This window comes from Carcharodon carcharias, chromosome 29, assembly GCF_017639515.1.
Source record: "Carcharodon carcharias isolate sCarCar2 chromosome 29, sCarCar2.pri, whole genome shotgun sequence".
Lineage (NCBI taxonomy): Eukaryota > Metazoa > Chordata > Chondrichthyes > Lamniformes > Lamnidae > Carcharodon > Carcharodon carcharias.
Window position 1 is genome coordinate 8,334,633 of NC_054495.1, and position 24,192 is coordinate 8,358,824.

General features: G+C 54.8%; 2 protein-coding genes across 2 annotated transcripts in view; one reads left to right on the forward strand and one right to left on the reverse strand.

Moving 5' to 3' along the window:
- The window catches only part of tmem145 (transmembrane protein 145), a 33,723-nt gene extending 13,678 nt beyond the window's left edge, over nt 1–20,045 (forward strand). Inside the window, exons 8-11 of the mRNA XM_041176703.1 lie at nt 531–651; nt 6,420–6,611; nt 8,702–8,854; nt 19,767–20,045. Of these exons, the coding sequence (XP_041032637.1) occupies nt 531–651; nt 6,420–6,611; nt 8,702–8,854; nt 19,767–20,045 (745 nt within the window). The remainder of the gene's footprint in view (nt 1–530; nt 652–6,419; nt 6,612–8,701; nt 8,855–19,766) is intronic.
- The window catches only part of LOC121271021 (protein capicua homolog), a 143,298-nt gene continuing 137,914 nt past the window's right edge, over nt 18,809–24,192 (reverse strand). Inside the window, exon 17 of the mRNA XM_041176705.1 lies at nt 18,809–21,169. Within this exon, the coding sequence (XP_041032639.1) occupies nt 20,913–21,169 (257 nt within the window). The 3' untranslated portion in view covers nt 18,809–20,912. The remainder of the gene's footprint in view (nt 21,170–24,192) is intronic.

Sequence of the window (24,192 nt, forward strand, 5' to 3'; positions counted from 1 at the left end):
TCTCACACATGCACAGAGGGACACAGTGACACGTGCTCACGGTGAGAGAGAGAGACACAGTAAGGTGTGAACACCTACACACATACATACAGTGACAGTCTCACACACACACAGAGGGACATAATGACATGTGCTCATGGTGAGAGACACACACATACAGCAAGGCACACACATGCACAGTGAGAAACAGTCTCTCTCACACACGGGAACACACACACACCGTGAAACACGCGCAGTGAGAAACAGTCCCTCACACACTGAGACACACACACACACAGACACACACACACACACAGAGGGATACACCATGACACGTGCACACGGTGAGAGACACACAGATGCACACGCCCACACACACACACACTGAGACACACAGTCTCACACACTCACCGTGTTCGCATGTGTCACTGTGTGAGAGACACATGGAGTGAGGCATGCGCGCACACACACACACACACACAGACTCTCAGTAAGATACAGACACACTTGGTGCTACCAGATAAAGCCTAACCCTACACCCTCTCCTCCAGGTTCTTTGCTGTCCCAGTCATGGCTTTGATTGCTAATTTTGGCATTCCGAAATGGATACGGGAGAAGATTGTGAATGGGATCCAGCTGGGAATCTGCCTCTACGCTCACGCTGTCTTCTTGGTGAGTTTTGACAGGTTGGAAAGGAGAGGCCATGTTCCTATCGCAAGGTGACAAGTTCCCATCGCCCCTGTGCTCGAGGAGTTAAAGAGGGTTCAGAGCTGTCCTGGCCGATGAAGAGGGCAGGGTGAGGGTCCTGTTGTGCACCAGGACTTTCAAAAGAAATCTAATTATCCCTGTCATGAATATTATATGGCAGGTTTGAGTGTGGGATCAGGAGGAGGCCATTCAGCCCCTCGAGCCTGTCACACAGGAACAGGAGGAGGCCATTCAGCCCCTCGAGCCTGTTCCATCATTCAATTAGATCATTAGCTCTGTATCCCTTAGCGAGCAAAATTGCACGGATCTTGGATTTAAAGTTGTGAACTGAGCTAACATCTCCTGCTTTCTTTGGTAGGGGGTTTTATACCTCTACAGCCCTTTGGGTGAAGAAGTGTTCCCTGAATTGTCTCGCTCTGATTTTAAGTTTCCATCCAGGTTGATACGAGGTCTGACTCCCCCTCCCCCAGGGGAGATTGGACAGGGTTGGGCTCTATAGCCCAAGTGAAACGAAGGCCAAGTTAACCTGGTCAAGGACTTTAAACTTGGAAAGAGTTTGATAAGGCATAAACGTAGAGGTGTTTCCACCGGCTGAGAGATAGAGGTGTTCAAAATCATGAGGGGGTCTGGAGGCAGAGGGGCATGTTAGTGGGGTGGTGAAAAAGGCATAATGGACACTTGCCTTTATCAATCGAGGCATCAATTACAAAAGTATGGAGGTCATGTTGGAGTTGTATAGGTGAGGCCACAGCTGGAGTACTGTGTGCAGTTCTGGTCACCACATTATAGGAAGGATGTGATTGCACTGGAGGGGGTGCAGAGGAGATTCACCAGGATGTTGCCTGGGATGAAACATTTAAGTTATGAAGAGAGGTTGGATAGACTTGGGTTGTTTGCATTGGAGCAGAGAAGACTGAGGGACGACCTGATCGAGGTGTACAAGATTATGAGGGGCATGGACAGGGTGGATAGGGAGCAGCTGTTCCCCTTAGTTGAAGGGTCAGTCACAAGGGGGCATAAGTTCAAGGTGAGGGGCAGGAGGTTTAGGGGGGATGTGAGGAAAAACTTTTTTACCCAGAGGGTGGTGACGGTCTGGAATGCGCTGTCTGGGAGGGTGGTGGAGGCGGATTGCCTCACATCCTTTAAAAAGTACCTGGATGAGCACTTGGTACATCATAACATTCAAGGGAATGGGCCAAGTGCTGGTAAATGGGATTAGGTAGGTAGGTCAGGTGTTTCTCACGTGTCGGTGCAGACTCGATGGGCCGAGGGCCTCTTCTGCACTGTGAGATTCTGTGACAGAGTAGACAGAGAGAAACCGTTCCCATTGGCGGAAGGATCTGAGGATGCCAGGGTAACACTAAAAAGCTAGGAGGAAAGGGACTTGCTCTCTCACAGAGAGCCAGCACAATGCATGAGGGGCTGAATGGCCTCCTCCTGTGCTGTAACCATTCTCTGATTCTACAGATGTGGGTGAGACCAGCACCAGGTGCCCATCAATCTCAGAGATATGCCTTTAGAAGGCATATGGTATACTTGCCTTTATTAGCCGAGACATAGAATATAAGAGCAGGGAGGTTATGCTGGAACTGTATAAAATGCTGGTTAGGCCGCAGCTAGAGTAATGCGTTCAGTTCTGGAATCTGCATTATAGGAAGGATGTGATTGCACTAGAGAGAGAGTGCAGAGGAGATTTACCAGGATGTTGCCTGGGCTGGAGAGTTATAGTTATGAGGAGAGACTGGATATACTGGGGTTATTTTCCCTGGAGCAGAGGAGATTGAGGGGGAACATGGTTGAGGGACTATGAGGGACAGAGATAGGGTAGACAGGAAGGAACTTTTCCCTTTGGTGGAGGGATCAATAACCAGGGGGTAGAGATTTAAGGTAAGAGGCAGGAGGTTTAGAGGGGATGTGAGGAAGAATTTTTTCACCCAGAGGGTGGTGGGAATCTGGAACTCTCTGCCTGAAAGGGTGGCAGAGGCAGAACCCTCAGAACATTTAAGAAGTATTTGGATGTACACTTGTGATGCCATGGAATACAAAGCTATGAGCCTAGTACTGGAAAATAGGATTAGAAATTTAGCTACTTGTTTGACTGGCGCAGAGTCGATGGGCTGAAGGGCCTTTTCCATGCTGTAGACCTCTGACTACGACTAATAAACCCAGTCGGAAATTTGGGAGTAATGTCTTCACTCAGGGAGTGGTGTGAATGTGGAACTAGCTACTGCAGGGAATGGTTGAGGTGAATAGTATCGGGAGCTGGATAAACACACGAGGGAGAAAGGAAGAGAACGATATGGTGAGGGAGTTGGAGGAGGCTGAGGTGGGAGATAAACACCAGCATGGATAAGTGGGACTGAATGGCCTGTTTCTGCGCTGTAAATGCTGCAGGAACGTCGAAAATAGGAGCAGTGGACCATTCAGCCTCTTGAGCCTACTCTGGGGCTGGGGGAGGGAGGAAGGGTGGGGGTGGATGCTGTGTGATTTGCTTGTTCCTCTTTCAGTTTCTGTCTGCTTTCTCTTTGACTCTGCATTTGTGCACTGATTGCCTTCACCCTCCAGCTCCTCTGCTTGTAGCTCTCCATTGTCTACCGTATTTGTACAATTATTTATAAGTAGCTCCCAGACATTATCCATCTCCAATTTCACTCTCTCTCATAATCCTCTTGCTATCACAAAAACACAGGTGAGACAATGTGTGTAGGTTGAAGCAGCATAAAGGAGTGATAAAGTTGCTTATTCAGGGTACAATATGTCCCTCTGCTAGGCAGACTGGCCCTTTGTCTCTATGGAACTGTGGCTACAAGAGCAGGTCAGAGGCTGGGAATCCTGTGATGAGTAACACACCTCCTGACTCCCCAAACCCTGTCCACCATCTATAAAGTGCAAGTCAGGTGTGTGATGGAATACTCCCCACTTGCCTGGATGAGTGCAGCTCCCACAACACTCAAGAAGCTCGACACCATCCAGGACAAAGCAGCCCCGCTTGATTGGCACCACATCCACAAACATTCACTCCCTCCATCACCGATGCACAGTAGCAGCAGTGTGTGTACTATCTACAAGATGCACTGCAGGAATTCACCAAGGCTCCTTTGATAGCACCTTCCAATTTCACGACCGCTACCATCTAGAAGGACAAGGGCGGCAGACACATGGGAACACCACCTCCTGGAAGTTCCCCTCCAAGACACTCACCATCCTGACTTGGAAATATATCGGCCGTTCCTTCACTATCACTGGGTCAAACTCCTGGAACTCCCTCCCTAACAGCACAGTGGGTGTACCTACACCACAGGGACTGCAGCAGCTCAAGAAGGCAGCTCACCACCACCTTCTCAAGGGGCAATTTGGGATGGGTAATAAATGCTGGGCCCAGCCAGCGACGCCCACGTCCCGTGAATGAATTTTTAAAAGAAGATATTGAAGAGAAAAAGCTAACAGAAGATATATTTGCTGCTAAATAAATCAAGTGATCTCTAAAGGAAAATAAAAAAGTTGGGGTGGTGGGGGAATCTCACAATAGAGTGCAACAAATGGAAGCTCATAGGATTAAAGGAAGAGTGAAAAATTGGACACGAATTTATTGAAGGGACACAGAGCAGAGATTAGTGGTTAGTGGTTGTTTATTAAACTGGAGATCATCACCCCCTACTCCTCAACCCCCTCCCATGGCACCTTCCCATGCAACTGCAAAAGGTGCAACACCTGCCCCTTTATTTCCCCTCCCCTCACCGTCCAAGGGCCCAAACACTCCTTTCAAGTGAAGCAGCATTTCACTTGCACTTCCCTCAATTTAGTCAACTGCATTCATTGCTCCCAATGCAGTTTCCTCTACCAGACCAAACGCAGACATCAGTCTGTCCGCAAGCATCACCCAGACCTTCCTGTCACTTGCCATTTTAACACTCCACCCTGCTCTCTTGCCCACATGTCTGTCCTTGGCTTGCTGCAATGTTCCAGTGAAGCTCAATGCAAACTGGAGGAACAGCACCTCATCTTCCGACTAGGCACTTTACAGCCTTCCGGACTGAATATTGAGTTCAACAATTTTAGATCATGAACTCTCTCCTCCATCCTCACCCGCTTTCCGTTTCTTCCCCCTCCTTTTTGTTTTTTCCAATAATTTATATAGGTTTTTCTTTTCCCACCTATTTCCATTATTTTTAAATGTATTTCCACCCATTGTTTTATCTCTACCTTTTAGCCTTTTCAGATTCCTTCACCCCACCCCACCCCCACTAGGGCTATCTGTACCTTGCTTGTCCTGCTTTCTACCCTTAATTAGCACATTCCTTTAGATAATATCGCCACCTTCAACACCTCTTTGTCCTTTTGTCTGTGACGTCTTTTGGTTATCTCCACCTATCACTGGCCCTCTATCCAGCTCTACCTGTCCCACCCCACCCCGCCTTTAACCAGCTTATATTTCACCTCTCTTCTATTTTTACTTAGTTCTGCTGAAGAGTCATACGGATTTGAAACGTTAACTGTGTTCCTCTCTGCAGATGCTGCCAGACCTGCTGAGTTTTTCCAGGTATTTGTGTTTTTGCTTTGGATTTCCAGCATCCGCAGTTTTTTTGCTTTTATCTGAGTGGTGTTCCCCTGGGATCGGTATCCAGGCCGCTGCTCTTCAATACAATTCATGAGCTGTACACGAGGCGTAAGGTCTCAGGACCGTGAGGAGGATGGTAACAGACATCAGGAGGGGCAGCCTGGTTAAGTGAGCAGACGTTCGGGTGGATGAAATTGAACATGGACGAGAGTTGAGTGATCTACTTTAGACTGAAAAGTGAGGAGGGAGACGGGTGGGGGGGGGGGGGTGGGGGGGGAAGCGGTGAAATGAACCAATTGGTCTGATTTTACACCGGTTTGGGGTGGGGAGGGTACGAGCGTACACAATTCTTTGAGGCTGGCTCGACAAGCTGAGATGGGTGTTAATGAAATACGTGGAACCCTTGGCTTCATTAATAAAGTCATCGAGTACAGAAAGTAAGGCAATTAGGCCTCAGCTGGAGGGCCGAGTCCACTCCTGCACCCCCCCCCCCCCACACACACTCTGGGAGGGGGGCCTCGAGGAGGACGTTTCCCAGGTGGTTCCAGGGATGAGGCAGCTCAGTTAATGTGGAGAGCGCAGGGAAGCTGGGATCGGTTCTCCCCGGAGCGGAGAAGGCCCCAGGCCCCGAGCCCTCTCCTCGTTTAATCGCTCCCACCCTCCACGTCACGGACCGCTCCTTTTCCCACCGCCCGCCCTTCCTTTTACTCGCCTGACGAACCTTTCCCGTTTCCCATTGGAGGCTGTCTCGGCCTGAGATGAATGCTCCACTGATCCTGCTGACTATTTCTGGCGTTCCCTGTTTTCACAGCTGCCCCCCCCACCCGACCCCCGGTAATTTTGCTTTTTGGGGGGGTCACGATGAAGATATTTGAGAGAGGTGTTCAAAACGGAATGAGGAAGGACACATTTCTACCAGGCTCTGGGAAAGATTAGGGGTGGGGGGTACTAATGGATAATATCATTGGGGCCCTGCGGTGTACCGGAGAACGATCAGGGCTGAACCGGTGCTAAGACACGTTGTTCTGCGCACAGACCATGTCGGACTGCGCGGGTGGGACACACGGGGGGGGGTGCCAGGGGAGACAGTAGGCCGCAGAGGCAGCCTGGAGCTTTCCTGCGCCGCGCCCTGCTTCTAAACATTGCTCTGTGGCTTCTCCACCCTGTCTAACAGGTGATTACCCGGCCGTCGGCAGCCAACAAGAACTTCCCTTACCACGTCCGCACCTCTCAGATCGGCATCGTGGACAGCAGGTTCGACAAGTTCCCTCACCACATCTACGGGAATGCCGGCTTTACCGGAGACTCGGTGCCGAACTTCACCGAGCTATTCTCCATCGCCACGGCCAATGGGACCAGCACCGTGGTGAGTGCTGCAGCCGCGGGCTCGCCGAGAAAGGCCGGGGGGTGGGGGGGGGGGGCAGTTTGTTAGGCACCTGTGGAGGAGGAGGAGGCAGCCTACAAGTCGCACGTCACGGAAGTGGGGGTCCGAGCTGAAACGCCCCAGTGTCCGTGCGGAGGGAGCGCTGTGCTGCCAGAACATGGCACCCCCCCCCCCCCGGAGGGCCGGTGGGGATGGGGGTGGTGGGGGGGGGGGAGAGAGTGTCGCGCTGTCGGAGAGCCGTCACCGAGGGGGCGCTGCACTGTCGGAGGTGTGGATCATTTTCCAATCCTCACTAGATACAGGTGAGTTACCAGAGGATTGAAGGTCTGCGAAGAATATTCCAATATTTAAAAAGGGTGCGAGGGATGGGGCCAGAAAATTATAGGCCGGGCAGCCTGACTTCAGTGGTGGGCAAATTATTCGAATCGATTCTGAGAGACGGGATAACCTGTCACTTAGAAAGGCCCAGATTGATCAGGGATAGTCAGCATGGTTTTGTTGGGGGAAGATCGTGTCTTACTAATTTGGTTGGATGTTTTGAGGGAGTAACAAGGAGGATTGATGAGGGTAGTGCAGTGGATGTGGTCTACATGGAGTTCATTAAGGCATTTGGCGAGGTCTCACATGGCAGACTGGGTCAGGAAGGTGCGATCCCTTGGGATACAGGGGAAGGTGGTGAGTTGGATCCCAAATTGGCTCAGTCAAAGGAGGCAAAGGGCAATGGTTTAATGATTTGGACTTAAATGTGGGAGGCATGATTGGTAACTTTGTACATGGCACAATAACTGGGCATGTAGTTGATAGCGAAGAGAATAGCTGTCGATTCCAGAATGAGATCAGTGATTTGGCTGAGTGGGTGGAGAAGTGGCAAATGGAATTCAGTCTGGAAAATTGTGAGCTAATGCTTTGTTTGCCCTCCCCAAATGCAAGGGAATAGTCAATGAGCTGGGATGATATTGAGAGGAGTTGAGGAAGTGAAAGACCTCGGAGTGCCTGTCCACAGGTCCCTGAAGGTGGCTGGACAGGTGGTGAAGAAAGCATATGGGATGCTTTCCTTTATTGGGTGAGGTATCGAATACAAAAGCAGGGATGTGATTCTGGAACTGTATAAAACGCTGGTTAGGCCACAGCTGGAACTTTGTGTACAGTTCTGGTCACCACATTACAGGAAGGGCATAATTGTACAGAGAAGGTTTACAGGGATGTTGCCAGGGCTGGAAAATTGCAGCGATGAGGAGGGATTGGATAGGCTGGGGTTGTTCTCCCGAGAACAGAGGAGGCTGAGGGGTTCCCTAATTGAGGTTTACAAAATTATGAGGGGCCGAGATAGGGTAGACAGGAAAGACTTGTTCCCCCTCGCTGAGGGGTCAGTTACCAGGGGGTACAGATTGGAGGTGGTTGGTAGAAGGAGTGGAGGGGACAGGAGGAGAATCTGTTTCACCCAGAAGGTGGTGGGTGTCTGGGATTCATGGCCTAAGTTGGTGGTTGAGGCTGAAATGCTCGACTCATTTAAAAGGTACCTGGACCTGCACCTGAAGTGCTGGAACCTGCAAAGCTACGGACCAGGGGCTGGAAAGTGGGATTAAAATGAGGGAGCGCCGCGCTGTCGGAGGGTCAGCGCCGAGGGAGCGCCGCGCTGTCGGAGGGTCAGCGGCGAGGGAGCGCCGCGCTGTCGGAGGGTCAGCGGCGAGGGAGCGCCGCGCTGTCGGAGGGTCAGCGCCGAGGGAGCGCTGCGCTGTCGGAAGGGCTGTCTTTCAGATCAAATGTCCAATGAGGCCCCACCTACCTTCTGAAGAGGTCGTATAAGATCCTGCAGCCACTCATGGCAGCATTGCAGGGGAGTTCTGCCTGGTGTCCGGCAGTCAATATGTATCGCTATTCAACATGGCGAATAAACATTGTCTGGGGGGAGAACTGTGAAGAATGGACAAGGGTAATGTAGGTGAGATAACAATGTGGACTGGAGTTGGGGGGAGTTCAAGGGAGGGAGGGGAAGAGCTCGTTGGCTGGGGCGGGGAGGTTATAGGGTCAAAGGTGACCTGACGGCTGTGTTTTCCATCCCTTCATTGCAGAATGGCAAAGCAAGCCAAGAGACCGAGCTGCCCTGGAGCCAGACATCGCCCACGGTCATGTCCCCGAGACCTCAGCTGGCTCCTGAGACCCTGGGCGACTGCCTGCCACCTCACTACAACGTTTTCGGGGAGTACCTCAGTGTCCAGACGCCTGTCAAAAAGCACACGCAGTGACATTAACAGCAGGAGCATGGGGAGATGTGAGTGACGAGAGAAGCATGGCAACACACACAGGACTGCAAGATCTCTTCCCCCTTCCCACTGCATCAAACTGGGAGCAGCCTCATTCAAGGGGGCTTTACTCTGTATCTAACCCCGTGCTGTACCTGTCCTGGGAGTGTTTGATGGGGACAGCGTAGAGGGAGCTTTACTCTGTATCTAACCCCGTGCTGTACCTGTCCTGGGAGTGTTTGATAGGGACAGCGTAGAGGGAGCTTTACTCTGCCTCAAATCCATACATACACTCCCCTATAAAAACTGCATTACTTCCTCTGTTTGACAGTATTGGGTTCACCAGCAAGGATCTGGTGAGGGGATCTTTCATTTTCACAGCTGTGTGTGGGGACCCCAGGCCAGACGCACTGAGATAAACCCGAGACTGTGTATGGGGAAGTGCATTGTGCCAAATGTAGATACGCTCACCCTGATCGAGTTAGGGGTGCTCAGGGTGGAGACGGGGAGTGGTCAGGTCCCCCCTGGGGGGGTTAGGAGTGTGGTCAGGCCCCTGGAGGAGGGTTAGGGGAATGGTCAAGCCCACCCGGAACTCTGCTTCACCTGGGAAAGGGAGTTGGCAGATCCTGTTGGCCAGATTTGCACCCCCAGAATCATGATGTTGTGACCCTGTTGGTGTGTCACGATGCAGGGTGAGGGGTGGAGGGGGGGCGGTGGTGGTGGTGTGTGTGTGTTGGGTCAGGTTCGGTCTGTCGTGACCCTGAGTGGTCAGGGTCAATGTATCGCAATCGTGGGGGTGTGTCATGCCCCCAAGGGTTGGGGTTAGTGCGTCGTGACCCTGGGGCTCGAGTTGTAAAACACATTAATAAAGGATTGAGTTTGTTTATCCTGCTGTCTGTCTGTCTCTGTCTCTGCTTCGATACTGAACAATTCAAACCAGCCCAGCCCCCACCAACCACTTACACACAAGCCGATTTACACAGAAACCGACACACACACACACAAACCGAATTACACAGGAACCGATACACACACACACACAAACCGAATTACACAGGAACCGACACACACACACACAAACCGAATTACACAGGAACCGACACACACACACACACACAAACCGAATTACACAGGAACCGACACACACACACACACAAACCGAATTACACAGGAACCGACACACACACACACACACAAACCGAATTACACAGGAACCGACACACACACACACACACACACATAAACCGAATTACACAGGTACCAACACACACACACAAACCGAATTACACAGGTACCGACACACACACACACAAACCGAATTACACAGGAACCGACACACACACACACACACACCAAATTACACAGGTACCGACACACACACACACACACACACACACACACAGACAAACCGAATTACACAGGAACCGACACACACACACACACACACAAACCGAATTACACAGGAACCGACACACACACACACACACACACACAAACCGAATTACACAGGAAGCGACACACACACACACACAAACCGAATTACACAGGAACCGACACACACACACAGACCGAATTACACAGGAACCGACACACACACACACACAGACTGAATTACACAGGAACCGACACACACACACAAACCGAATTACACAGGAACCGACACACACACACAAACCGAATTACACAGGAACCGACACACACACACAAACCGAATTACACAGGAAACGACACACACACAAACCGAATTACACAGGAAACGACACACACACACACACACAAACCGAATTACACAGGAACCCACACACACACACACACACACAAACCGAATTACACAGGAACCGACACACACACACAAACCGAATTACACAGGAACCGACACACACACACAAACCGAATTACACAGGAACCGACACACACACAAACCGAATTACACAGGTACCGACACACACACACACACACACAAACCGAATTACACAGGTACCGACACACACACACACACACAAACCGAATTACACAGGAACCGACACACACACACACAAACCGAATTACACAGGAACCGACACACACACACACACAAACCGAATTACACAGGAACCGACACACACACACGCACACACACACAGACCGAATTACACAAGAACCGACACACACACACAAACCGAATTACACAGGAACCGACACACACACACACAAACCGAATTACACAGGTACCGACACACACAAACCGAATTACACAGGAACCGACACACACACACACACACACAAACCGAATTACACAGGAACCGACACACACACAAACCGAATTACACAGGAACCCACACACACCGAATTACACAGGAACCAACACACACCGAATTACACAGGAACCAACACACACCGAATTATACAGGAACCAACACACACCGAATTACACAGGAACCAACACACACACACACCCCGAATTACACAGGAACCGACACGCACACACACACAAACCGAATTACACAGGAACCAACACACACACACACACACCGAATTACACAGGAACCGACACACACACACACACAAACCGAATTACACAGGAACCGACACACACACACACACACAAACCGAATTACACAGGAACCGACACACACACAAACCGAATTACACAGGAACCCACACACACCGAATTACACAGGAACCAACACACACCGAATTACACAGGAACCGACACGCGCACACACCCCGAATTACACAGGAACCGACACGCACACACACACAAACCGAATTACACAGGAACCAACACACACACACACACACCGAATTACACAGGAACCGACACACACACACACACAAACCGAATTACACAGGAACCGACACACACACACACACAAACCGAATTACACAGGAACCGACACACACACACACAAACCAAATTACACAGGAACCGACACACACACACACAAACCAAATTACACAGGAACCGACACACACACACAGAAACCGAATTACACAGGAACCGACACACACACACAGAAACCGAATTACACAGGAACCGACACACACACACACACACACACACCCCGAATTACACAGGAACCGACACGCACACAAACCGAATTACACAGGAACTGACACACACACACAAACCGAATTACACAGGAACAGATACACACACACAAACCGAATTACACAGGAACCGACACACACACACACAAACCAAATTACACAGGAACCGACACACACACACACAAACCAAATTACACAGGAACCGACACACACACACACAAACCGAATTACACAGGAACCGACACACACACACACACACCCTGAATTACACAGGAACCGACACGCACACAAACCGAATTACACAGGAACTGACACACACACAAACCGAATTACACAGGAACAGATACACACACACAAACCCATTTATACAAAAATCCATATACACATACAAACCATATATACACCCACACAGAAATGTACGCTGATACCGTCAGTTTGAGAATATGAATTCAGTTTAGGGCAGTGAGGGATGTGTCTTCCTCAGGTAACTATAAACAAGGACTGATGGGTAATAAATAATGGCCAAGCAAACAAAACCCAGATCTCAATACTGAATAAAGTCATGTATATGCGTGCGCACACAATCATGGGCATGTACACAAACACAAGCTTGCCTCCATGCATACTCACACACACGTGCTTTCAGACACACCCTAGACACAAGTACATACATTTGGTTACTCAAACACAGCAGTGCAGATGGTGGGTAATGAGTTGAACATGGTCGTTTCCTGAACAATAAAACGTTTTACATGTTGTCAGGATGGACCAGCAGGCGGGTTTTTGACAATTCAATTCAAAAGCAATTAAAACAGTCATTCTCCATTCAGAGAGAAAGAGACAGAGTAATGAAGAGACAGAGTGGGACGGAGAAGAGCGAGAGACAAAGATGGGGAAAAAGACAGAAGAAAGTAACAGGAATGGAGAAATGCAACAAGCAGTTAGAATGGGGAGAAGCAGAGCGAGAAACAGGCTAAGATGCAGCCTACCCACCAAGAAAGCAGAGTAGCATTTCAAACCGGGAGAATCAGAATACATTTCAGAGAGAAAGGAGATGGAAAAGCGTCTGGGGGGGTAGGAGTTACTGATACACTGTACAATGGATCGGGGAGGGTTAGGAACTACTCTTTTCCAACCATTCCCAGGACAGGTACAGCACGGGGTTAGGTAGAGAGTAAAGCTCCCTCTACACTGTCCCCATCAAACACTCCCAGGACAGGTACAGCACGGGGTTAGATACAGAGTAAAGCTCCCTCTACACTGTCCCCATCAAACACTCCCAGGACAGGTACAGCACGGGGTTAGATACAGAGTAAAGCTCCCTCTACACTGTCCCCATCAAACACTCCCAGGACAGGTACAGCACGGGGTTAGATACAGAGTAAAACTCCCTCTACACTGTCCCCATCAAACACTCCCAGGACAGGTACAGCACAGGGATAGATACAGAGTAAATCTCCCTCTACACTGCCTCCATCAAACACTCCCAGGACAGGTACAGCATGGCGTTAGATACAGAGTAAAGCTCCCTCTACACTGTTCCATCAAACACTCCCAGGACAGGTACAGCACGGGGTTAGATACAGGGTAAAGCTCCCTCTACACTGTCCCCACCAAACACTCCCAGGACAGGTACAGCACGGGGTTAGATACAGGGTAAAGCTCCCTCTACACTGTCCCCATCAAACACTCCCAGGACAGGTACAGCAGAGGGTTAGATACAGAGTAAAGCTCCCTCTACACTGTCCCCATCAAACACTCCCAGGACAGGTACAGCACGGGGTTAGATACAGAGTAAATCTCCCTCTACACCGTCCCCATCGAACACTCCCAGGACAGGTACAGCACGGGGTTAGATACAGAGTAAAGCTCCCTCTACCTTGTCCCCATCAAACACTCCCAGGACAGGTACAGCAGAGGGTTAGATACAGAGTAAAGCTCCCTCTACACTGTCCCCATCAAACACTCCCAGGACAGGTACAGCACGGGGTTAGATACAGAGTAAGGCTCCCCATTGCAATTTTCCAGAAACACTCTGACACTGGCCTGCGGTACAATCTGACAGGTTTGTGTCACATTTCCTGCACGGCCGGTGTGGTGCCAGCAGGGAGCAGCTGCAGCCTTCAGGATGGGACTGCTCTGCCACCAACCCCTAAAAGGGGAAGGGCAGCATGTCCCCATTAAAGGGGAGGTGACTGCTGGCTGCTTCTCCCATTATTTTGTTTTCTTCACTGCACCCTCTGGCTCCAGTCCCATTGAGTTGCTGTGGAGCCCCAGGCAGCTGGCTTCCTTTCGATGAGTCAAAAGGTTAACTTGGTTTCTCCCTCCACACTTGCTGCCAGACCTACTGAGTTTTTCCAGAGTTTTCGCTTTTTATTTCCTATTTCCAAAATCGGCGGTATTTAGCTTTTAGTCTTCCCTCCTTCATCACGGGGGTTGGATCAGATGCCTTTGTGTGTGTGTGTGTGTGTGGTGGGGGGGGGGGGGGAGCTGGGGGGGTGGTGGAGTGGGAAAAGTGTTCACACTGGTGGGAAGTAGGTTCTGGCAGTGCACTTACCGTGTGAAGCTGACTGAGGGGGTTCCAAGATCTCTCACCCTGATAACCCTTCAACAGCAACAATAATCCTTTGCCAGGAACCAGCGAAGACACCTCCCCGACAGGATGATGGTGCTCCACACACCATGGTGTGTGCGCCACAACATAGCCCACAATCAGTGTACACCAGCCCGAGTGACCCATCCATCACACCGAGTGTGTACCAGCACCAATGCCCCCATCGATCACACCGAGTGTGTACCAGCACCAACGTCCCCATCGATCACACCGAGTGTGTACCAGCCCGAGTGCCCCCATCCATCACACCGAGTGTGTACCAGCACCAATGCCCCCATCGATCACACCGAGTGTGTACCAGCACCAACGTCCCCATCGATCACACCGAGTGGGTACCAGCACCAATTCCCCCATCGATCACACCGAGTGTGTACCAGCACCAATGTCCCCATCGATCACACCGAGCGTGTACCAGCACCAATGGCCCCATCGATCACACCGAGCGTGTACCAGCACCAATGGCCCCATCGATCACACCGAGTGTGTACCAGCACCAACGCCCCCATCGATCACACCGAGTGTGTACCAGCACCAATGCCCCCATCGATCACATCGAGTGTGTACCAGCCCGAGTGCCCCCATCGATCACACCGAGTGTGTACCAGCCCGAGTGTCCCCATCGATCACACCGAGTGTGTACCAGCACCAATGTCCCCATCGATCACATCGAGTGTGTACCAGCACCAATGTTCCCATCAATCACACCGAGTGTGTACCAGCACCAATGTTCCCATCGATCACACCGAGTGTGTACCAGCACCAATGCCCCCATCGATCACACCAAGTGTGTACCAGCACGAGTGCCCCCATCGATCACACCGAGTGTGTACCAGCACCAATGCCCCCATCGATCACACAGAGTGTGTTCCAGCACCAATGTCCCCATCGATCACACCGAGTGTGTACCAGCACCAATGCCCCCATCGATCACACCGAGTGTGTACCAGCCCGAGTGCCCCCATCAATCACACCGTGTGTACCAGCCCGAGTGCCCCCATCGATCACACCGAGTGTGTACCAGCCCGAGCACCCCCATCAATCACACCGAGTGGGTACCAGCCCGAGCGCCCCCATCAATCACACCGAGTGGGTACAGAGCCCGAGTGCCCCCATCAATCACACCGAGTGGGTACAGAGCCCGAGTGCCCCCATCGATCACACCGAGTGTGTACCAGCCCGAGTGTCCCCATCGATCACACCGAGTGTGTACCAGCACCAATGCCCCCATCGATCACATCGAGTGTGTACCAGCACCAATGTTCCCATCGATCACACCAAGTGTGTACCAGCACGAGTGCCCCCATCCATCACACCGAGTGTGTACCAGCACCAATGCCCCCATCGATCACACCGAGTGTGTACCAGCACCAATGCCCCCATCGATCACACCGAGTGTGTACCAGCCCGAGTGCCCCCATCAATCACACCGTGTGTACCAGCCCGAGTGCCCCCATCGATCACACCGAGTGTGTACCAGCACCAATGCCCCCATCGATCACACCGAGTGTGTACCAGCCCGAGTGCCCCCATCAATCACACCTTGTGTACCAGCCCGAGTGCCCCCATCGATCACACCGAGTGTGTACCAGCCCGAGCGCCCCCATCAATCACACCGAGTGGGTACCAGCCCGAGCGCCCCCATCAATCACACCGAGTGGGTACAGAGCCCGAGCGCCCCCATCAATCACACCGAGTGGGTACCAGCCCGAGCGCCCCCATCAATCACACCGAGTGTGTACCAGCACCAATGTCCCCATCAATCACACCGAGTGTGTACCAGCCCGAGTGCCCCCATCGATCACACCGAGTGTGTACCAGCACCAATGCCCCCATCGATCACACCGAGTGTGTACCAGCACCAATGTCCCCATCAATCACACCGAGTGTGTACCAGCCCGAGTGCCCCCATCGATCACACCGAGTGTGTACCAGCACCAATGTTCCCATCGATCACACCGAGTGTGTACCAGCACCAATGTCCCCATCGATCACGCCGAGTGTGTACCAGCACCAATGCCCCCATCGATCACACCGAGTGTGTACCAGCACCAATGTTCCCATCGATCACACCGAGTGTGTACCAGCACCAATGCCCCCATCGATCACACCGAGTGTGTACCAGCACCAATGTCCCCATCGATCACGCCGAGTGTGTACCAGCCCGAGCGCCCCCATCGATCACGCCGAGTGTGTACCAGCCCGAGCGCCCCCATCGATCACGCCGAGTGTGTACCAGCCCGAGCGCCCCCATCGATCACGCCGAGTGTGTACCAGCCCGAGCGCCCCCATCGATCACGCCGAGTGTGTACCAGCCCGAGCGCCCCCATCGATCACACCGAGTGTGTATCAGCCCGAGCGCTCCCATCGATCACATTGAGTGTGTACCAGCACCAATGCCCCCATCGATTACACCGAGTGTGTACCAGCCCGAGTGCCCCCATCGATCACACCGAGTGTGTACCAGCCCGAGCGCCCCCATCGATCACATCGAGTGTGTACCAGCCCGAGCGCCCCCATCGATCACACCGAGTGTGTACCAGCCCGAGTGCCCCCATCGATCACACCGAGTGTGTACCAGCACCAATGCCCCCATCGATCACATCGAGTGTGTACCAGCCCGAGCGCCCCCATCGATCACATCGAGTGTGTACCAGCCCGAGTGTCCCCATCGATCACACCGAGTGTGTACCAGCACCAATGTCCCCATCGATCACGAGTGTACCCCAGCACCAATGTCCCCACCGATCACACCGAGAGTGTACCAGTCCGAGTGTCCCCATCGATCACACCGAGTGTGTACCAGCACCAATGCCCCCATCGATCACACCGAGTGTGTACCAGCACCAATGTCCCCATCAATCACACCGAGTGTGTACCAGCCCCAGTGTCCCCATCGATCACACCGAGTGTGCACCAGCACCAATGCCCCCATCGATCACACCGAGTGTGTACGAGCACCAATGCCCCCATCGATCACACCGAGTGTGTACCAGCACCAATGCCCCCAGCGATCACACCGAGTGTGTAACAGCACCAATGCCCCCATCGATCACACCGAGTGTGTACCAGCACCAATGTTCCCATCGATCACACCGAGTGTGTACCAGCACCAATGTTCCCATCGATCACACCGAGTGTGTACCAGCACCAATGCCCCCATCAATCACACCGAGTGTGTACCAGCCCGAGTACCCCCATCGATCGCACCGAGTGTGTACCAGCCCGAGTACCCCCATCGATCGCACCGAGTGTGTACCAGCCCGAGTACCCCCATCGATCACACCAAGTGTGTACCAGCCCGAGCGCCCCCATCGATCACACCGAGTGTGTACCAGCCCGAGTACCCCCATCGATCACACCAAGTGTGTACCAGCCCGAGCGCCCCCATCGATCACACCGAGTGTGTACCAGCCCGAGTGCCCCCATCGATCACACAGAGACGGAGAGAGCAAGCAAGCGGAGTGGTGTTGGGGGGGGTGGGAAAAGAAAGACAGACAGGGAGGGGGGGGAAGAGACAGACAGGGAGGGGGTGGGAGAGACAGACAGGGAGGGGAGGGAGAGACAGACAGGGAAGGGGGGAGAGACAGACAGGGAGGGGGTGGGAGAGACAGACAGGGAGGGGGGGAGAGAGACAGACAGGGAGGGGGGGAGAGAGACAGACAGGGAGGGGGGGGAAGAGACAGACAGGGAGGGGGTGGGAGAGACAGACAGGGAGGGGGGGAGAGAGACAGACAGGGAGGGGGGGGAAGAGACAGACAGGGAGGGGGTGGGAGAGACAGACAGGGAGGGGGTGGGAGAGACAGACAGGGAGGGGGGGAGAGAGACAGACAGGGAGGGGGGGGAAGAGACAGACAGGGAGGGTGTGGGAGAGACAGAAAGGGAGGGGGGGAGAGAGACAGACAGGGAGGGAGGGAGAGAGACAGACAGGGAGGGGGTGGGAGAGACACAGACAGGGAGGGGGGGGAAGAGACAGACAGGGAGGGTGTGGGAGAGACAGACAGGGAGGGGGGGAGAGAGACAGACAGGGAGGGTGTGGGAGAGACACAGACAGGGAGGGGGGGAGAGAGACAGACAGGGAGGGAGGGAGAGAGACAGACAGGGAGCGGGGGGGGAGAGAGACAGACAGGGAGGGAGGGGGGAGAGAGACAGACAGGGAGGGGGTGGGAGAGACAGACAGGGAGTGGCAGACAAGGAGAAAGAGAGAGAGACTCCTACAGCACCTGGGCAGATGGGTGTAATGGGGGCTGAAGGCAGTTGACTTGTCGTTCACACAGTGAGTTAAGACAGGGTGTCAAGGATTGTATTAAAAACACATTTTGCACAGTTAGGAGATGTTACCCCTTAGGGGCAGCTTCAATCTATAATACAAAGCAACTTTACATATTCTGTACAGAATGCTTTAGCACAAGAGATAGCTGGAGGCCGGGGGGTGGGGGGGGGTGGGTGGGCTGGTGGTGCGGAGGTGGAAGGAAGGAGAGAGGGAAGAGGAGGGAGGAGTGAGAGCATCCGGAGGGGTGGGGGGGGGGAATGAAATCGGGTGTGGGAAATGAAAGGGCAGGTGGGGGGGTAGGGAAAAGTGAGAGGTGGAGGGAGAGCGTGTGTGGGATGGGGGTGAAGAGGGGAGTGTGTGAGAGAGAGAAAGGGAGATAGAGTGACAGAGGGAAGGAACAGAGGGGGTGACAAAGGAGAGGGAGAAGCAAAGTAGTTGGGGGGGGGGGGGTGGTGAGGAGGAGTGAGAGAAAGCAGAGGGGGTATAGAAAGGGGAGAGTGAGGGTGAGAGAATGAGGGATTGGGAGGGGGGTGGGGAGAGGTTGGAATCAGTAACATAGTGGGGAATCTGTACAGAGCTCCCTAATACAATTAGATCTGATAAAAACATCCCGTTGTGAAGGACTGGGCTTTGAAACATACAGAAGCAGTCTATGTTCCCCAGACAGTGAGTATGGGGGTGGGAGTATAGTATTCCTTGTATTGCAGATTGTTTTTGTGTTGTGTGTGTGTGTGTGGGCGCAGGTCCTCACAGGAGCCTTTCCCAGCGCCGGAGCTCGCTGCGTGTGTGCGAGAGAGAGTGCAGGGGCTCCGAGCAGACATGCCTGAAATAGCCCTCGGCCCACTGCTCCTGGGCTATCGAGGCGAGGCGACGGGGAGCGTGGTGTGTGGGGGCAGGGCTTAAGGGGGCCGGAGTACTTATCAAAGCTCGCCCACACGTTGTCCTGTCTCCCCTACCCACGTCCCCTCCCCTGCGGACAGGCCGCCGGCCCTGGTCACTGTCCTGGCCGCCGGCCCCGGTGCACTGTTCTGGAGCTGGCCCTGCGCACCGTCCTGGCGCTGGCCGCCGACCCTGGTCACTGTCCTGGCGCTGGCTGCCGGCCTTGTGCACTGTCCTGGCGCTGGCCCCTGGCCCCGGTCACTGTCCTGGCGCTGACCACCGGCTCTGGTCACTGTCCTGGTGCTGGCCGCCGGCTCTGGTGCACTGTCCTGGCCCTGGACCCGGTGCACCGTCCTGGCGCTGACCGCTGGCTCTGGTGACTGTCCTGGCGCCGACCGCCGGCCCTGGTGCACTGTCCAGGTGCCGGCCGCCGGCTCCAGTCACTGACCTGGTGCCGACCGCTGGCTCTGGTGCACTGTCCTGGCGCTGACCGCCGGCCCTAGTCCATGTCCTGGCGCTGACCGCCGGCTCCGGTCACTGTCCTGGCGCTGACCGCCGGCTCCGGTCACTGTCTTGGCGCTGACCGCCGGCTCCAGTCACTGTGCTGGCGCTGACCGCCGGCTCCGGTCACTGTGCTGGCGCTGGCCGTGGTCACTGACCTGGCGTTGGCCGCCGGCCGCGGTCACTGACCTGGCGCTGGCCGCCGGCCGCGGTCACTGACCTGGCGCTGGCCGCCGGCCGCAGTCACTGACCTGGCGCTGGCCGCCGGCCGCGGTCACTGACCTGGCGCTGGCCGCCGGCCGCGGTCACTGACCTGGCGCTGGCCGCGGTCACTGACCTGGCGCTGGCCGCCGGCCGCGGTCACTGACCTGGCGCTGGCCGCCGGCCGCGGTCACTGACCTGGCGCTGGCCGCCGGCCGCGGTCACTGACCTGGCGCTGGCCGCCGGCCCCGGTCACTGTCCTGGCGCTGGCCGCCGGCCCCGGTCACTGTCCTGGCGCTGGCTGTCCGCAGGATCCTTGGGCCACGAGGTCAGTGTCTCGAGCCATCCTGGAGGGCGGGAGGGAGGGGGGGATCATGGGGCCCTGCTTGGCGGTGTCGCCTGTTCCCCACGCCGGCGGTGGGGCCTTGGGACTGGTTTTTTTTTTATACATTTATATATTTATATATAATCTATATATAAAAATCAGGAAAGAAAAAAAACCGCTTGGAACCGGCCGCCACCTCCCATCCGCCCGGCCGCTGTCATCACCTCGTGTTGGTGCCGGGGTCTCCGCTCTCGCCCGGGGACAGCTCCGGCCTCTCTGGCTCCTCCCCTGTCTCGGCCTCCTCCTCGCCCCTGGCCAGCGGGTCCTGGGGTGGCTGGCCGGGGGGCGACTGGGGCTGCTCGTTCGGGGCGGCCGTCTGCATGATTTTCTGCCGCACCTCCCGGATCTTCAGCTGCAGGCACACCTTGGTGGGGAAGATGTCCGAGTAGCGGGCCTGGAAGGCTGCAGTGGCTTGTGCTGTGGGGGGGGAGGGGGAGAGAGGGAGGGGGAGATAGGGAGAGGGGGAGAGAGAGGGAGGGGGTGAGAGAGAGAGAGGGAGAGGGAGGGAGAGGGAGGGAGGGAGGTGGGGAGAGAGGGAGGGAGTGGGGAGAGAGGGAGGGAGTGGGGAGAGAGGGAGGGAGTGGGGAGAGAGGGAGGGAGTGGGGAGAGAGGGAGGGAGAGGGAGAGATACCGCGGGAGGGAGGGAGGGAGGGAGGGAGAGAGAGGGAGAGATACCGCGGGAGGGAGGGAGGGAGGGAGGGAGGGAGAGAGAGGGAGAGATACCGCGGGAGAGAGGGAGGGAGGGAGAGGGAGGGAGGGGGAGAGAGGGAGGGAGGGGGAGAGAGGGAGGGAGGGGGAGAGAGGGAGGGAGGGGGAGAGAGGGAGGGAGGGGGAGAGAGGGAGGGAGGGGGAGAGAGGGAGGGAGGGGGAGAGAGGGAGGGAGGGGGAGAGAGGGAGGGAGGGGGAGAGAGGGAGGGAGGGAGAGAGAGGGAGGGAGGGGGAGAGAGGGAGGGAGGGGGAGAGAGGGAGGGAGGGGGAGAGAGGGAGGGAGGGGGAGAGAGGGAGGGAGGGGGAGAGAGGGAGGGAGGGGGAGAGAGGGAGGGAGGGGGAGAGAGGGAGGGAGGGGGAGAGAGGGAGGGAGGGAGGGTGGGGAGAGAGGGAGAGAGAGAGAGAGAGAGGGGGCAGTTAGCAAGCAGCTCTCAGAACCTGGGCTATAACTTCACAAATGAGGCTTTATAAGGCTCTGGTCAGACCACATTGAGAATATTGTGAGCAATTTTGGGCCCCGTATCTCAGGAAGGATGTGCTGGCCCTGGAGAGGGTCCGGAGGAGGTTCACGAGAATGATCCCAGGGATGAAAGGCTTAACGTATGAGGAAGGTTTGAGGACTCTGGGTCTGTACTCGATGGAGTTTAGCAGGATGAGGGGGGGATCTGATTGAAACTTACAGAATACTGAAAGGCCTGGATAGAGTGGACGTGGGGAAGATGTTTCCATTAGTAGGAGAGACTAGGACCCGAGGGCACAGCCTCAGAGTAAAGGGAAGACCTTTTAGAACAGAGATGAGGAGAAACTTCTTTAGCCAGAGAGTGGTGAATCTATGGAATTCATTGCCACAGAAGGCTGTGGAGGCCAGGTCAATGAGTGTATTTAAGACCGAGATAGATAGGTTCTTGATTGGTAAGGGGGATCAAAGGTTATGGGGAGAAGGCGGGAGAATGAGGTTGAGAAACCTATCAGCCATGACTGAATGGTGGAGCAGACTCGATGGGCCGAATGGCCTAATTTCTGCTCCCATGTCTTATGGTCTAAATGGAACTTGCATCCCACTGTGTTGTCCCTGCCTTTGACTGTATTGGGCAGGGGGGAGGGTGGGGCGGAGGGGAGGCCAAGGAGGTGGAGCACTGGTGGATGTGACGGGCATGTGAGTGAGGGAGGTTAACGGTGGGCGGGAGGAGGGGGTTAACGGTGGGCGGGAGGAGGGGGTTAACGGTGGGCGGGAGGAGGGGGTTAACGGTGGGCGGGAGGAGGGGGTTAACGGTGGGCGGGAGGAGGGGGTTAACGGTGGGCGGGAGGAGGGGGTTAACGGTGGGCGGGAGGAGGGGGTTAACGGTGGGCGGGAGGAGGGGGTTAACGGTGGGCGGGAGGAGGGGGTTAACGGTGGGCGGGAGGAGGGGGTTAACGGTGGGCGGGAGGAGGGGGTTAACGGTGGGCGGGAGGAGGGGGTTAACGGTGGGCGGGAGGAGGGGGTTAACGGTGGGCGGGAGGGGGTTAACGGTGGGCGGGAGGGGGTTAACGGTGGGCGGGAGGGGGTTAACGGTGGGCGGGAGGGGGTTAACGGTGGGCGGGAGGGTGTTAACGGTGGGCGGGAGGGGGCACTGGTGGGCGGGAGGGGGCACTGGTGGGCGGGAGGGGGCACTGGTGGGCGGGAGGGGGCACTGGTGGGCGGGAGGGGGCACTGGTGGGCGGGAGGGGGCACTGGTGGGCGGGAGGGGGCACTGGTGGGCGGGAGGGGGCACTGGTGGATGGGAGGGGGAACAGGTGAGTTAGGGGGGACTGGTGGGTGAGAGGGGGGAAACGGTGAGGAATGGTGAGTTGAGGGGGAATAGTGAGTGAGACGGGGGGGTATGGTGAGTTAAGGGGGGGAATGGTGAGTGAGGGGGGATTGTGTAGCTGAGAGAGAGAGAGGGAGACCAGTGGTTACTTGCAGGAGGAGCAAATTGTCCTCCACACTCAGAGGGAAAGTTAATGGTGAATGTGGGAGCTTAGAAAATTACCCGAACATTCAGAGGTCAGTGCAAAGCTGCGTGTGTCCGTCCATCATGTAAACACGTGTATGTGTAAGTGTGTGTGATTATGTGTGTGTGAATGTGCGTGTGTGTGTGTGAATGTGCGTGTGTGTGTGTGAATGTGCGTGTGTGTGTGAATGTGCGTGTGTGTGTGAATGTGCGTGTGTGTGTGAATGTGCGTGTGTGTGTATGTGTGTGTGTATGTATGTGTGTCTGTATGTATGTGTGTCTGTATGTATGTGTGTGTGTGTCTGTGTGTGTGTGAGAGAGTGTGTGTAGGAGAAAATTGCCCCTTGCCTGATGGAGAATGAGACAGAGATAGAGAGACAGATCACACAGGAAGAGAGAAAGACAGAGAGAGACACACACACAGTACCCCCTTTATCTGACGGAGAGAGAGACAGGCACACAGAGACAGAGGGAGAGACGGACCGAGAGAGGGAGAGACGGACCGAGAGAGGGAGAGACGGACCGAGAGAGGGAGAGACGGACCGAGAGAGGGAGAGACGGACCGAGAGAGGGAGAGACGGACCGAGAGAGGGAGAGACGGACCGAGAGAGGGAGAGACGGACCGAGAGAGGGAGAGACGGACCGAGAGAGGGAGAGACGGACCGAGAGAGGGAGAGACGGACCGAGAGAGGGAGAGACGGACCGAGAGAGAGAGAGACGGACCGAGAGAGAGAGAGACGGACCGAGAGAGAGAGAGACGGA